Consider the following 18339-nt stretch of genomic DNA (forward strand, 5'->3'; position numbering starts at 1 on the left):
GGAACCTGCTGGTGTCAGATTTGATGCACCGGTCCCGCTTGCCATGCGGAAGAAGAGAGAACCATCTATGGCTTGGGCGTGTCATTACATTCATTACCCTCCCTACCTCCTGTGTGTGTGTGTGTGTGTGTGTGTGTGTGTGTGTGTGTGTGTGTGTGTGTGTGTGTGTGTGTGTGTGTGTGTGTGTGTGTGTGTGTGACGTACTGTGAATGTCTTCTTTATGTAAGGGCCTCCTGGGGTCTGCAGCTCCTCAGGACTCACTTGCCTCTTCAACACTGAAAGGCAAACACACTGTAAGTACTGACACACACACACACGAGTTGGGGAGGATAATGAATGTAATGACACACACACACACCCGCTGCAGAACATTCCTCCTGCAGCAGTAACTATAGTCTCATCATGTTGTCCTGTGTGCAGGAGGAGGACAACATGGCTACTGTTGAACATCCTCCTGCAGCAGTAACTATAGTCTCATCATGTTGTCCTTTGTGCAGGAGGAGGACAACATGGCTAATGTTGAACATCCTCCTGCAGCAGTAACTATAGTCTCATCATGTTGTCCTGTGTGCAGGAGGACGACAACATGGCTACTGTTGAACATCCTCCTGCAGCAGTAACTATAGTCTCATCATGTTGTCCTGTGTGCAGGAGGACGACAACATGGCTACTGTTGAAATTCCTCCTGCAGCAGTAACTATAGTCTCATCATGTTGTCCTGTGTGCAGGAGGACGACAACATGGCTAATGTTGAACATTCCTCCTGCAGCAGTAACTATAGTCTCATCATGTTGTCCTGTGTGCAGGAGGAGGACAACATGGCTACTGTTGAACATTCCTCCTGCAGCAGTAACTATAGTCTCATCATGTTGTCCTGTGTGCAGGAGGAGGACAACATGGCTACTGTTGAACATTCCTCCTGCAGCAGTAACTATAGTCTCATCATGTTGTCCTGTGTGCAGGAGGAGGACAACATGGCTACTGTTGAACATTCCTCCTGCAGCAGTAACTATAGTCTCATCATGTTGTCCTGTGTGCAGGAGGAGGACAACATGGCTACTGTTGAACATTCCTCCTGCAGCAGTAACTATAGTCTCATCACGTTGTCCTGTGTGCAGGAGGACGACAACATGGCTACTGTTGAACATTCCTCCTGCAGCAGTAACTATAGTCTCATCACGTTGTCCTGTGTGCAGGAGGACGACAACATGGCTACTGTTGAACATTCCTCCTGCAGCAGTAACTATAGTCTCATCATATTGTCCTGTGTGCAGGAGGACGACAACATGGCTACTGTTGTTTAAAGGACCAGAGGAAAGCACGCAGTCACATGACCGTGCCTCAATGGAAACAATTTCCCTGTTTCCTAGAGCTGGTTTTAAGACATTCAGTGTGTGGTGTGTGTGTGGTGTGTGTGTGTGTGTGTGTGTGTGTGTGTGTGTGTCCGGGTCTGTCTCTGCTCATAGTGGTGTGACCATAAACTCAGACAGGAGGAGAAACATCCACAGAGAACAATGGATCTGCATCCTAACACGTTATATTTAAACTGAAGGAAATATGTTACAGGTAGCTACTGTATACTCAGTATAGTACTGTTGAGGAGATGAATACAGGTAACTACTGTACACTCAGTATAGTACTGTTGAGATGAATACAGGTAATTACTGTATACTCAGTATAGTACTGTTGAGATGAATACAGGTAACTACTGTACACTCAGTATAGTACTGTTGAGATGAATACAGGTAACTACCGTACACTCAGTATAGTACTGTTGAGGAGATGAATACAGGTAACTACTGTACACTCAGTATAGTACTGTTGAGATGAATACAGGTAACTACTGTATACTCAGTATAGTACTGTTGAGATGAATACAGGTAGCTACTGTACACACAGTATAGTACTGTTGAGATGAATACAGGTAGCTACTGTATACTCAGTATAGTACTGTTGAGATGAATACAGGTAACTACTGTACACTCAGTATAGTACTGTTGAGATGAATACAGGTAACTACTGTATACTCAGTATAGTACTGTTGAGATGAATACAGGTAACTACTGTATACTCAGTATAGTACTGTTGAGATGAATACAGGTAACTACTGTACACTCAGTATAGTACTGTTGAGATGAATACAGGTAACTACTGTACACTCAGTATAGTACTGTTGAGATGAATACAGGTAACTACTGTACACTCAGTATAGTACTGTTGAGATGAATACAGGTAACTACTGTATACTCAGTATAGTACTGTTGAGATGAATACAGGTAACTACTGTATACTCAGTATAGTACTGTTGAGATGAATACAGGTAACTACTGTATACTCAGTATAGTACTGTTGAGATGAATACAGGTAACTACTGTATACTCAGTATAGTACTGTTGAGATGAATACAGGTAACTATTGTACACTCAGTATAGTACTGTTGAGATGAATACAGGTAACTACTGTATACTCAGTATAGTACTGTTGAGATGAATACAGGTAACTACTGTATACTCAGTATAGTACTGTTGAGATGAATACAGGTAACTACTGTATACTCAGTATAGTACTGTTGAGATGAATACAGGTAACTACTGTACACTCAGTATAGTACTGTTGAGATGAATACAGGTAACTACCGTATACTCAGTATAGTACTGTTGAGATGAATACAGGTAACTACCGTACACTCAGTATAGTACTGTTGAGATGAATACAGGTAACTACCGTACACTCAGTATAGTACTGTTGAGATGAATACAGGTAACTACCGTACACTCAGTATAGTACTGTTGAGATGAATACAGGTAACTACTGTATACTCAGTATAGTACTGTTGAGATGAATACAGGTAACTACTGTATACTCAGTATAGTACTGTTGAGATGAATACAGGTAACTACTGTATACTCAGTATAGTACTGTTGAGATGAATACAGGTAACTATTGTACACTCAGTATAGTACTGTTGAGATGAATACAGGTAACTACTGTACACTCAGTATAGTACTGTTGAGATGAATACAGGTAACTACTGTATACTCAGTATAGTACTGTTGAGATGAATACAGGTAACTACTGTATACTCAGTATAGTACTGTTGAGATGAATACAGGTAACTTCCGTATACTCAGTATAGTACTGTTGAGATGAATACAGGTAACTACTGTATACTCAGTATAGTACTGTTGAGATGAATACAGGTAACTACCGTACACTCAGTATAGTACTGTTGAGATGAATACAGGTAACTACCGTACACTCAGTATAGTACTGTTGAGATGAATACAGGTAACTACCGTACACTCAGTATAGTACTGTTGAGATGAATACAGGTAACTACTGTACACTCAGTATAGTACTGTTGAGATGAATACAGGTAACTACTGTATACTCAGTATAGTACTGTTGAGATGAATACAGGTAACTACTGTACACTCAGTATAGTACTGTTGAGATGAATACAGGTAACTACTGTACACTCAGTATAGTACTGTTGAGATGAATACAGGTAACTACTGTATACTCAGTATAGTACTGTTGAGATGAATACAGGTAACTACTGTATACTCAGTATAGTACTGTTGAGATGAATACAGGTAACTACTGTACACTCAGTATAGTACTGTTGAGATGAATACAGGTAACTACTGTATACTCAGTATAGTACTGTTGAGATGAATACAGGTAACTACTGTACACTCAGTATAGTACTGTTGAGATGAATACAGGTAACTACTGTACACTCAGTATAGTACTGTTGAGATGAATACAGGTAACTATTGTACACTCAGTATAGTACTGTTGAGATGAATACAGGTAACTACTGTATACTCAGTATAGTACTGTTGAGATGAATACAGATAACTACTGTACACTCAGTATAGTACTGTTGAGATGAATACAGGTAACTACTGTATACTCAGTATAGTACTGTTGAGATGAATACAGGTAACTACTGTATACTCAGTATAGTACTGTTGAGGAGATGAATACAGGTAACTACTGTACACTCAGTATAGTACTGTTGAGCTGAATACAGGTAACTACTGTATACTCAGTATAATACTGTTGAGATGAATACAGATAACTACTGTACACTCAGTATAGTACTGTTGAGATGAATACAGGTAACTACTGTATACTCAGTATAGTACTGTTGAGGAGATGAATACAGGTAACTACTGTACACTCAGTATAGCACTGTTGAGATGATGAATACAGGTAACTACTGTATACTCAGTATAGTACTGTTGAGATGAATACAGGTAACTACTGTATACTCAGTATAGTACTGTTGAGATGAATACAGGTAACTACTGTACACTCGGTATAGTACTGTTGAGATGAATACAGGTAACTACTGTATACTCAGTATAGTACTGTTGAGGAGATGAATACAGGTAACTACTGTACACTCAGTATAGTACTGTTGAGATGATGAATACAGGTAACTACTGTATACTCAGTATAGTACTGTTGAGATGAATACAGGTAACTACTGTATACTCAGTATAGTACTGTTGAGATGAATACAGGTAACTACTGTACACTCAGTATAGTACTGTTGAGATGAATACAGGTAACTACTGTACACTCAGTATAGTACTGTTGAGATGATGAATACAGGTAACTACTGTATACTCAGTATAGTACTGTTGAGATGAATACAGGTAACTACTGTATACTCAGTATAGTACTGTTGAGATGAATACAGGTAACTACTGTATACTCAGTATAGTACTGTTGAGGAGATGAATACAGGTAACTACTGTACACTCAGTATAGTACTGTTGAGGAGATGAATACAGGTAACTACTGTATACTCAGTATAGTACTGTTGAGGAGATGAATACAGGTAACTACTGTACACTCAGTATAGTACTGTTGAGATGATGAATACAGGTAACTACTGTATACTCAGTATAGTACTGTTGAGATGATGAATACAGGTAACTACTGTACACTCAGTATAGTACTGTTGAGATGAATACAGGTAACTACTGTATACTCAGTATAGTACTGTTGAGATGAATACAGGTAACTACTGTATACTCAGTATAGTACTGTTGAGATGAATACAGGTAACTACTGTATACTCAGTATAGTACTGTTGAGATGATGAATACAGGTAACTACTGTATACTCAGTATAGTACTGTTGAGATGATGAATACAGGTAACTACTGTACACTCAGTATAGTACTGTTGAGATGAATACAGGTAACTACTGTACACTCAGTATAGTACTGTTGAGATGAATACAGGTAACTACTGTACACTCAGTATAGTACTGTTGAGATGAATACAGATAACTACTGTATACTCAGTATAGTACTGTTGAGATGAATACAGGTAACTACTGTACACTCAGTATAGTACTGTTGAGATGAATACAGGTAACTACTGTATACTCAGTATAGTACTGTTGAGATGAATACAGGTAACTACTGTACACTCAGTATAGTACTGTTGAGATGAATACAGGTAACTACTGTACACTCAGTATAGTACTGTTGAGATGAATACAGGTAACTACTGTACACTCAGTATAGTACTGTTGAGATGAATACAGGTAACTATTGTATACTCAGTATAGTACTGTTGAGGAGATGAATACAGGTAACTATTGTATACTCAGTATAGTACTGTTGAGGAGATGAATACAGGTAACTACTGTACACTCAGTATAGTACTGTTGAGATGATGAATACAGGTAACTACTGTATACTCAGTATAGTACTGTTGAGATGAATACAGGTAACTACTGTATACTCAGTATAGTACTGTTGAGGAGATGAATACAGGTAACTACTGTACACTCAGTATAGTACTGTTGAGATGAATACAGGTAACTACTGTACACTCAGTATAGTACTGTTGAGATGAATACAGGTAACTACTGTACACTCAGTATAGTACTGTTGAGATGATGAATACAGGTAACTACTGTATACTCAGTATAGTACTGTTGAGATGAATACAGGTAACTACTGTATACTCAGTATAGTACTGTTGAGGAGATGAATACAGGTAACTACTGTACACTCAGTATAGTACTGTTGAGATGAATACAGGTAACTACTGTATACTCAGTATAGTACTGTTGAGATGAATACAGGTAACTACTGTATACTCAGTATAGTACTGTTGAGGAGATGAATACAGGTAACTACTGTACACTCAGTATAGTACTGTTGAGATGATGAATACAGGTAACTACTGTATACTCAGTATAGTACTGTTGAGATGAATACAGGTAACTACTGTATACTCAGTATAGTACTGTTGAGGAGATGAATACAGGTAACTACTGTACACTCAGTATAGTACTGTTGAGATGAATACAGGTAACTACTGTACACTCAGTATAGTACTGTTGAGATGATGAATACAGGTAACTACTGTACACTCAGTATAGTACTGTTGAGATGATGAATACAGGTAACTACTGTACACTCAGTATAGTACTGTTGAGATGAATACAGGTAACTACTGTACACTCAGTATAGTACTGTTGAGATGAATACAGGTAACTACTGTATACTCAGTATAGTACTGTTGAGATGAATACAGGTAACTACTGTATACTCAGTATAGTACTGTTGAGATGATGAATACAGGTAACTACTGTACACTCAGTATAGTACTGAAGAGATGAATACAGGTAACTACTGTATACTCAGTATAGTACTGTTGAGATGAATACAGGTAACTACTGTATACTCAGTATAGTACTGTTGAGATGATGAATACAGGTAACTACTGTATACTCAGTATAGTACTGTTGAGATGATGAATACAGGTAACTACTGTATACTCAGTATAGTACTGTTGAGATGATGAATACAGGTAACTACTGTATACTCAGTATAGTACTGTTGAGATGAATACAGGTAACTACTGTACACTCAGTATAGTACTGTTGAGATGAATACAGGTAACTACTGTACACTCAGTATAGTACTGTTGAGATGAATACAGGTAACTACTGTATACTCAGTATAGTACTGTTGAGATGAATACAGGTAACTACTGTACACTCAGTATAGTACTGTTGAGATGAATACAGGTAACTACTGTATACTCAGTATAGTACTGTTGAGATGAATACAGGTAACTACTGTACACTCAGTATAGTACTGTTGAGATGAATACAGGTAACTACTGTACACTCAGTATAGTACTGTTGAGATGAATACAGGTAACTACTGTACACTCAGTATAGTACTGTTGAGATGAATACAGGTAACTACTGTACACTCAGTATAGTACTGTTGAGGAGATGAATACAGGTAACTATTGTATACTCAGTATAGTACTGTTGAGATGATGAATACAGGTAACTACTGTATACTCAGTATAGTACTGTTGAGATGAATACAGGTAACTACTGTATACTCAGTATAGTACTGTTGAGGAGATGAATACAGGTAACTACTGTACACTCAGTATAGTACTGTTGAGATGAATACAGGTAACTACTGTACACTCAGTATAGTACTGTTGAGATGAATACAGGTAACTACTGTACACTCAGTATAGTACTGTTGAGATGATGAATACAGGTAACTACTGTATACTCAGTATAGTACTGTTGAGATGAATACAGGTAACTACTGTATACTCAGTATAGTACTGTTGAGGAGATGAATACAGGTAACTACTGTACACTCAGTATAGTACTGTTGAGATGAATACAGGTAACTACTGTATACTCAGTATAGTACTGTTGAGATGAATACAGGTAACTACTGTATACTCAGTATAGTACTGTTGAGGAGATGAATACAGGTAACTACTGTACACTCAGTATAGTACTGTTGAGATGATGAATACAGGTAACTACTGTATACTCAGTATAGTACTGTTGAGATGAATACAGGTAACTACTGTATACTCAGTATAGTACTGTTGAGGAGATGAATACAGGTAACTACTGTACACTCAGTATAGTACTGTTGAGATGAATACAGGTAACTACTGTACACTCAGTATAGTACTGTTGAGATGAATACAGGTAACTACTGTACACTCAGTATAGTACTGTTGAGATGAATACAGGTAACTACCGTACACTCAGTATAGTACTGTTGAGATGAATACAGGTAACTACCGTACACTCAGTATAGTACTGTTGAGATGAATACAGGTAACTACCGTACACTCAGTATAGTACTGTTGAGATGAATACAGGTAACTACCGTATACTCAGTATAGTACTGTTGAGATGAATACAGGTAACTACCGTACACTCAGTATAGTACTGTTGAGATGAATACAGGTAACTATTGTACACTCAGTATAGTACTGTTGAGATGAATACAGGTAACTACTGTACACTCAGTATAGTACTGTTGAGATGAATACAGGTAACTACTGTACACTCAGTATAGTACTGTTGAGATGAATACAGGTAACTACTGTACACTCAGTATAGTACTGTTGAGATGAATACAGGTAACTACTGTATACTCAGTATAGTACTGTTGAGATGAATACAGGTAACTACTGTACACTCAGTATAGTACTGTTGAGATGAATACAGGTAACTACTGTACACTCAGTATAGTACTGTTGAGATGATGAATACAGGTAACTACTGTACACTCAGTATAGTACTGTTGAGGATATGAATACAGGTAACTATTGTACACTCAGTATAGTACTGTTGAGATGAATACAGGTAGTTACTGTATACTCAGTATAGTACTGTTGAGATGAATACAGGTAACTACTGTACACTCAGTATAGTACTGTTGAGGATATGAATACAGGTAACTATTGTATACTCAGTATAGTACTGTTGAGATGAATACAGGTAACTACTGTACACTCAGTATAGTACTGTTGAGGAGATGAATACAGGTAACTACTGTATACTCAGTATAGTACTGTTGAGATGAATACAGGTAACTACTGTATACTCAGTATAGTACTGTTGAGATGAATACAGGTAACTACTGTACACTCAGTATAGTACTGTTGAGATGAATACAGGTAACTACTGTATACTCAGTATAGTACTGTTGAGATGAATACAGGTAACTACTGTACACTCAGTATAGTACTGTTGAGATGAATACAGGTAACTATTGTACACTCAGTATAGTACTGTTGAGATGAATACAGGTAACTATTGTACACTCAGTATAGTACTGTTGAGATGAATACAGGTAACTACTGTATACTCAGTATAGTACTGTTGAGATGAATACAGATAACTACTGTACACGCAGTATAGTACTGTTGAGATGAATACAGGTAACTACTGTATACTCAGTATAGTACTGTTGAGATGAATACAGATAACTACTGTACACTCAGTATAGTACTGTTGAGATGAATACAGGTAACTACTGTATACTCAGTATAGTACTGTTGAGGAGATGAATACAGGTAACTACTGTACACTCAGTATAGTACTGTTGAGATGATGAATACAGGTAACTACTGTATACTCAGTATAGTACTGTTGAGATGAATACAGGTAACTACTGTATACTCAGTATAGTACTGTTGAGATGAATACAGGTAACTACTGTACACTCGGTATAGTACTGTTGAGATGAATACAGGTAACTACTGTATACTCAGTATAGTACTGTTGAGGAGATGAATACAGGTAACTACTGTACACTCAGTATAGTACTGTTGAGATGATGAATACAGGTAACTACTGTATACTCAGTATAGTACTGTTGAGATGATGAATACAGGTAACTACTGTATACTCAGTATAGTACTGTTGAGATGAATACAGGTAACTACCGTACACTCAGTATAGTACTGTTGAGATGAATACAGGTAACTACTGTACACTCAGTATAGTACTGTTGAGATGAATACAGGTAACTACTGTATACTCAGTATAGTACTGTTGAGATGAATACAGGTAACTACTGTATACTCAGTATAGTACTGTTGAGATGAATACAGGTAACTACTGTATACTCAGTATAGTACTGTTGAGGAGATGAATACAGGTAACTACTGTACACTCAGTATAGTACTGTTGAGATGAATACAGGTAACTACTGTATACTCAGTATAGTACTGTTGAGATGAATACAGGTAACTACTGTATACTCAGTATAGTACTGTTGAGGAGATGAATACAGGTAACTACTGTACACTCAGTATAGTACTGTTGAGATGATGAATACAGGTAACTACTGTATACTCAGTATAGTACTGTTGAGGAGATGAATACAGGTAACTACTGTACACTCAGTATAGTACTGTTGAGATGAATACAGGTAACTACTGTACACTCAGTATAGTACTGTTGAGGTGAATACAGGTAACTACTGTACACTCAGTATAGTACTGTTGAGATGATGAATACAGGTAACTACTGTATACTCAGTATAGTACTGTTGAGATGATGAATACAGGTAACTACTGTACACTCAGTATAGTACTGTTGAGATGAATACAGGTAACTACTGTATACTCAGTATAGTACTGTTGAGATGAATACAGGTAACTACTGTATACTCAGTATAGTACTGTTGAGATGAATACAGGTAACTACTGTATACTCAGTATAGTACTGTTGAGATGATGAATACAGGTAACTACTGTATACTCAGTATAGTACTGTTGAGATGATGAATACAGGTAACTACTGTATACTCAGTATAGTACTGTTGAGATGAATACAGGTAACTACTGTACACTCAGTATAGTACTGTTGAGATGAATACAGGTAACTACTGTACACTCAGTATAGTACTGTTGAGATGAATACAGGTAACTACTGTACACTCAGTATAGTACTGTTGAGATGAATACAGGTAACTACCGTACACTCAGTATAGTACTGTTGAGATGAATACAGGTAACTACTGTATACTCAGTATAGTACTGTTGAGATGAATACAGGTAACTATTGTACACTCAGTATAGTACTGTTGAGATGAATACAGGTAACTACTGTACACTCAGTATAGTACTGTTGAGATGAATACAGGTAACTACTGTACACTCAGTATAGTACTGTTGAGATGAATACAGGTAACTACCGTACACTCAGTATAGTACTGTTGAGATGAATACAGGTAACTACTGTATACTCAGTATAGTACTGTTGAGATGAATACAGGTAACTACTGTACACTCAGTATAGTACTGTTGAGATGAATACAGGTAACTATTGTACACTCAGTATAGTACTGTTGAGATGAATACAGGTAACTACTGTACACTCAGTATAGTACTGTTGAGATGAATACAGGTAACTATTGTACACTCAGTATAGTACTGTTGAGATGAATACAGGTAACTACTGTACACTCAGTATAGTACTGTTGAGATGAATACAGGTAACTACTGTACACTCAGTATAGTACTGTTGAGATGAATACAGGTAACTACTGTATACTCAGTATAGTACTGTTGAGATGAATACAGGTAACTACTGTACACTCAGTATAGTACTGTTGAGGATATGAATACAGGTAACTATTGTACACTCAGTATAGTACTGTTGAGATGAATACAGGTAGTTACTGTATACTCAGTATAGTACTGTTGAGATGAATACAGGTAACTACTGTACACTCAGTATAGTACTGTTGAGGATATGAATACAGGTAACTATTGTATACTCAGTATAGTACTGTTGAGATGAATACAGGTAATTACTGTACACTCAGTATAGTAATGTTGAGATGAATACAGGTAACTACTGTACACTCAGTATAGTACTGTTGAGATGAATACAGGTAACTACTGTACACTCAGTATAGTACTGTTGAGATGAATACAGGTAACTACTGTACACTCACTATAGTACTGTTGAGATGAATACAGGTAACTACTGTATACTCAGTATAGTACTGTTGAGATGAATACAGGTAGTTACTATACACTCAGTATAGTACTGTTGAGGAGATGAATACAGGTAACTACTGTATACTCAGTATAGTACTGTTGAGGAGATGAATACAGGTAGCTACTGTATACTCAGTATAGTACTGTTGAGCTGAATACAGGTAAGTACTGTATACTCAGTATAGTACTGTTGAGCTGAATACAGGTAACTTCCGTATACTCAGTATAGTACTGTTGAGCTGAATACAGGTAACTACTGTATACTCAGTATAGTACTGTTGAGCTGAATACAGGTAAGTACTGTATACTCAGTATAGTACTGTTGAGCTGAATACAGGTAACTTCCGTATACTCAGTATAGTACTGTTGAGATGAATACAGGTAACTACTGTATACTCAGTATAGTACTGTTGAGCTGAATACAGGTAACTACTGTACACTCAGTATAGTACTGTTGAGCTGAATACAGGTAGTTACTGTATACTCAGTATAGTACTGTTGAGGAGATGAATACAGGTAGCTACTGTATACTCAGTATAGTACTGTTGAGATGAACACAGGTAACTACTGTATACTCAGTATAGTACTGTTGAGATGAACACAGGTAGCTACTGTATACTCAGTATAGTACTGTTGAGATGAATACAGGTAACTACTGTATACTCAGTATAGTACTGTTGAAATTAATACAGGTAACTACTGTATACTCAGTATAGTACTGTTGAGGAGATGAATACAGGTAGCTACTGTATACTCAGTATAGTACTGTTGAGATGAATACAGGTAACTACTGTATACTCAGTATAGTACTGTTGAAATTAATACAGGTAACTACTGTATACTCAGTATAGTACTGTTGAGATGAATACAGGTAACTACTGTATACTCAGTATAGTACTGTTGAGATGAATACAGGTAACTACTGTATACTCAGTATAGTACTGTTGAGATGAATACAGGTAACTACTGTACACTCAGTATAGTACTGTTGAGATGAATACAGGTAACTACTGTACACTCAGTATAGTACTGTTGAGATGAATACAGGTAACTACCGTACACTCAGTATAGTACTGTTGAGATGAATACAGGTAACTACTGTACACTCAGTATAGTACTGTTGAGATGAATACAGGTAACTACTGTATACTCAGTATAGTACTGTTGAGATGAATACAGGTAACTATTGTACACTCAGTATAGTACTGTTGAGATGAATACAGGTAACTACTGTACACTCAGTATAGTACTGTTGAGATGATGAATACAGGTAACTACTGTACACTCAGTATAGTACTGTTGAGGATATGAATACAGGTAACTATTGTACACTCAGTATAGTACTGTTGAGATGAATACAGGTAACTACTGTACACTCAGTATAGTACTGTTGAGATGAATACAGGTAACTACTGTACACTCAGTATAGTACTGTTGAGATGAATACAGGTAACTACTGTACACTCAGTATAGTACTGTTGAGATGAATACAGGTAACTACTGTACACTCAGTATAGTACTGTTGAGATGAATACAGGTAACTACTGTACACTCAGTATAGTACTGTTGAGATGAATACAGGTAACTACTGTACACTCAGTATAGTACTGTTGAGATGATGAATACAGGTAACTACTGTACACTCAGTATAGTACTGTTGAGGATATGAATACAGGTAACTATTGTACACTCAGTATAGTACTGTTGAGATGAATACAGGTAGTTACTGTATACTCAGTATAGTACTGTTGAGATGAATACAGGTAACTACTGTACACTCAGTATAGTACTGTTGAGGATATGAATACAGGTAACTACTGTATACTCAGTATAGTACTGTTGAGATGAATACAGGTAATTACTGTACACTCAGTATAGTACTGTTGAGATGAATACAGGTAACTACTGTACACTCAGTATAGTACTGTTGAGGAGATGAATACAGGTAACTACTGTACACTCAGTATAGTACTGTTGAGATGAATACAGGTAACTACTGTATACTCAGTATAGTACTGTTGAGATGAATACAGGTAACTACTGTACACTCAGTATAGTACTGTTGAGATGAATACAGGTAACTACTGTATACTCAGTATAGTACTGTTGAGATGAATACAGGTAACTACTGTACACTCAGTATAGTACTGTTGAGATGAATACAGGTAACTACTGTATACTCAGTATAGTACTGTTGAGATGAATACAGGTAGTTACTATACACTCAGTATAGTACTGTTGAGGAGATGAATACAGGTAACTACTGTATACTCAGTATAGTACTGTTGAGGAGATGAATACAGGTAGCTACTGTATACTCAGTATAGTACTGTTGAGCTGAATACAGGTAAGTACTGTATACTCAGTATAGTACTGTTGAGCTGAATACAGGTAACTTCCGTATACTCAGTATAGTACTGTTGAGATGAATACAGGTAACTACTGTATACTCAGTATAGTACTGTTGAGATGAATACAGGTAACTATTGTATACTCAGTATAGTACTGTTGAGATGAACAGGTAACTTCTGTATACTCAGTATAGTACTGTTGAGCTGAATACAGGTAACTACTGTACACTCAGTATAGTACTGTTGAGCTGAATACAGGTAGTTACTGTATACTCAGTATAGTACTGTTGAGGAGATGAATACAGGTAGCTACTGTATACTCAGTATAGTACTGTTGAGATGAATACAGGTAACTACTGTATACTCAGTATAGTACTGTTGAAATTAATACAGGTAACTACTGTATACTCAGTATAGTACTGTTGAGGAGATGAATACAGGTAGCTACTGTATACTCAGTATAGTACTGTTGAGATGAATACAGGTAACTACTGTATACTCAGTATAGTACTGTTGAAATTAATACAGGTAACTACTGTATACTCAGTATAGTACTGTTGAGATGAATACAGGTAACTACTGTATACTCAGTATAGTACTGTTGAGATGAATACAGGTAACTACTGTATTCTCAGTATAGTACTGTTGAGGAGATGAATACAGGTAACTACTGTATACTCAGTATAGTACTGTTGAGGAGATGAATACAGGTAGCTACTGTATACTCAGTATAGTACTGTTGAGATGAATACAGGTAACTACTGTACACTCAGTATAGTACTGTTGAGATGAACATACAGTGCATTTGGAAAGTATTCAGACCCACTTCCTTTTTTTTGTTCTTGGAGACCTTCAATGCTGCAGAAATGTTTTAGTACCCTTCCCCAGATCTGTGCCTCGACACTATCCTGTCTCTTAGCTATATGTACAAATCCTTCGACCTCATGGCTTGGTTTTTGCTCTGACATGCACTGTCAACTGTGCGACCTTATATAGACAGGTGTGTGTCTTTCCAAATCATGTCCAATCAGTTGAATTTACAACAGGTGGACTCTAATCAAGTTGTAGAAACATCTCAAGGAGGATCAATGGAAACAGGATGCACCTGAGCTCAATTTCAAGTCTCATAGCAAAGGGTCAGCAAACTTATATAAATAAGCTATTTCTGTTATTTTTAATACATTTGTAAAAATGTCATTAAGGGGTATTGTATGTAGATCGATGAGGAACAAAAACGATGTAATCCATTTTAGAATAAGGCTGTAACGTAACAAAATGTGGAAAATGTTTAGGGGTCTGAATACTTCCTGAATGCAGTGTAGGTAGCTACAGTACACTCAGTATAGACAAACTCTATCAACGCTTATAACCAACGTCCTTCAAACTCAAACCGGTTCTCTTGCCCACCCACAATTCCTTGTTTTGGTGGTAGCAGCACTGAGTCAGTATGAAAGGGTTCCTCTCTTCCTAGAGAGTGACTCACTAACGTTGACCTCAGGCAACCTCTGGACACTGCAGTGACCTAGATTCTCGTCCACCCCACAGCTGGAATACAGGAAGAATAGAGCTGTGTTCAGGGAGTCCGCAGCCATAGAAATAGAATTACAAGAACAGCCTCCCTACTCAAGTCAATGAGGCCCTGATGAGTGATCTGGGACCACTAATGGAATCTACAGGCTTAAGCCTCTCGCCAAACAGACGTGACGTGATCCCTCTCGCCAAACAGACGTGACGTGATCCCTCTCGCCAAACAGACGTGACGTGATCCCTCTCGCCAAACAGACGTGACGGCGTCCCTCTCGCCAAACAGACGTGACGGCGTCCCTCTCGCCAAACAGACGTGACGGCGTCCCTCTCGCCAAACAGACGTGACGGCGTCCCTCTCGCCAAACAGGCGGCGCCCCTCCCGCCAAACAGGCGGCGCCCCTCCCGCCAAACAGGCGGCGCCCCTCCCGCCAAACAGGCGGCGCCCCTCCCGCCAAACAGGCGGCGCCCCTCCCGCCAAACAGGCGGCGTCCCTCCCGCCAAACAGGCGGCGTCCCTCCCGCCAAACAGGCGGCGTCCCTCCCGCCAAACAGGCGGCGCCCCTCCCGCCAAACAGGCGGCGTCCCTCCCGCCAAACAGGCGGCGTCCCTCCCGCCAAACAGGCGGCGTCCCTCTCGCCAAACAGGCGGCGTCCCTCTCGCCAAACAGGCGGCGTCCCTCCCGCCAAACAGGCGGCGTCCCTCCCGCCAAACAGGCGGCGTCCCTCCCGCCAAACAGGCGGCGTCCCTCCCGCCAAACAGGCGGCGTCCCTCTCGCCAAACAGACGGCGCCCCTCTCGCCAAACAGACGGCGTCCCTCTCAACATTCATTTACAAGACATTGAGTCATTTAGCAGACACTCCTATCCAGATCGACTTCCTGTTAGTGCAGTCATCTACAGATAGCTGGGTGAGACAACCACATATCACAGTAATAGCTGGGTGAGACAACCACATATCACAGTAATAGCTGGGTGAGACAACCACATATCACAGTAATAGCTGGGTGAGACAACCACATATCACAGTAATAGCTGGGTGAGACAACCACATATCACAGTAATAGCTGGGTGAGACAACCACATATCACAGTAAGTACATTTTCCCCCCCAAAAAGTAAGTTTGTTTTGTCAAGTGTTGTCAATCACACTTTAATCCCATTCATTTCCTCAACGCCTATTTAAATCACCAAGGCTCATCGATAGCTATAGAGGAAAAATAGCAGGAAGGGGCAGGAAGCTGAGAGCAGCTGCCTGCATTTCTCACCCTCACCTCCCAGTGTTGGGGACTTACTGAGAAAAACACTTCCAATCTTTTCCAAGAATCTGATTCAAAGACTTCCTGTGTATTCCAGAACAATTGTATATAGCCTCTCTCTGGCCTTCCAGCTCCTCTCCTCCATATGGCTGCTGAGTGTTTAAATCTCCTTTAAATGGACAGAGAGAGACCACAGGCCTAAACCTTTAAATGGACAGAGAGAGACCACAGGCCTAAACCTTTAAATGGACAGAGAGAGACCACAGGCCTAAACCTTTAAATGGACAGAGACCACAGGCCTAAACCTTTAAATGGACAGAGAGAGACCACAGGCCTAAACCTTTAAATGGACAGAGAGAACACAGGCCTACACCTTTAAATGGACAGAGAGAGACCACAGGCCTAAACCTTTAAATGGACAGAGACCACAGGCCTACACCTTTAAATGGACAGAGAGAGACCACAGGCCTAAACCTTTAAATGGACAGAGAGAGACCACAGGCCTAAACCTTTAACTGGACAGAGAGACCACAGGACTAAACCTTTAACTGGACAGAGAGAGAACACAGGCCTACACCTTTAAATGGACAGAGAGAGACCACAGGCCTAAACCTTTAAATGGACAGAGAGAGACCACAGGCCTAAACCTTTAAATGGACAGAGAGAGACCACAGGCCTAAACCTTTAAATGGACAGAGAGAGACCACAGGCCTAAACCTTTAAATGGACAGAGAGAGACCACAGGCCTAAACCTTTAAATGGACAGAGAGAACACAGGCCTACACCTTTAAATGGACAGAGAGAGACCACAGGCCTAAACCTTTAAATGGACAGAGAGAGACCACAGGCCTAAACCTTTAAATGGACAGAGAGAGACCACAGGCCTAAACCTTTAAATGGACAGAGAGAGACCACAGGCCTAAACCTTTAACTGGACAGAGAGACCACAGGACTAAACCTTCAAATGGACAGAGAGACCACAGGACTAAACCTTTAAATGGACAGAGAGAGACCACAGGCCTAAACCTTTAAATGGACAGAGAGACCACAGGACTAAACCTTTAAATGGACAGAGAGAGAACACAGGCCTACACCTTTAAATGGACAGAGAGAGACCACAGGCCTAAACCTTTAAATGGACAGAGAGAGACCACAGGCCTAAACCTTTAACTGGACAGAGAGACCACAGGACTAAACCTTTAACTGGACAGAGAGAGAACACAGGCCTACACCTTTAAATGGACAGAGAGAGACCACAGGCCTAAACCTTTAAATGGACAGAGAGAGACCACAGGCCTAAACCTTTAACTGGACAGAGAGACCACAGGACTAAACCTTTAAATGGACAGAGAGAACACAGGACTAAACCTTTTC

General features: G+C 39.0%; 1 protein-coding gene across 5 annotated transcripts in view; it reads right to left on the reverse strand.

Annotated features, from left to right (window-relative positions):
* The window catches only part of LOC129856844 (DEP domain-containing mTOR-interacting protein-like), a 102137-nt gene that overhangs the window by 23355 nt on the left and 60443 nt on the right, over positions 1–18339 (reverse strand). For all 5 annotated transcript variants that reach the window (XM_055924564.1, XM_055924563.1, XM_055924562.1 and 2 more), the window contains one exon: positions 205–275. In XM_055924564.1, the coding sequence (XP_055780539.1) occupies positions 205–275 (71 nt within the window). The remainder of the gene's footprint in view (positions 1–204; positions 276–18339) is intronic.

This window comes from Salvelinus fontinalis, chromosome 6, assembly GCF_029448725.1.
Source record: "Salvelinus fontinalis isolate EN_2023a chromosome 6, ASM2944872v1, whole genome shotgun sequence".
NCBI lineage: Eukaryota > Metazoa > Chordata > Actinopteri > Salmoniformes > Salmonidae > Salvelinus > Salvelinus fontinalis.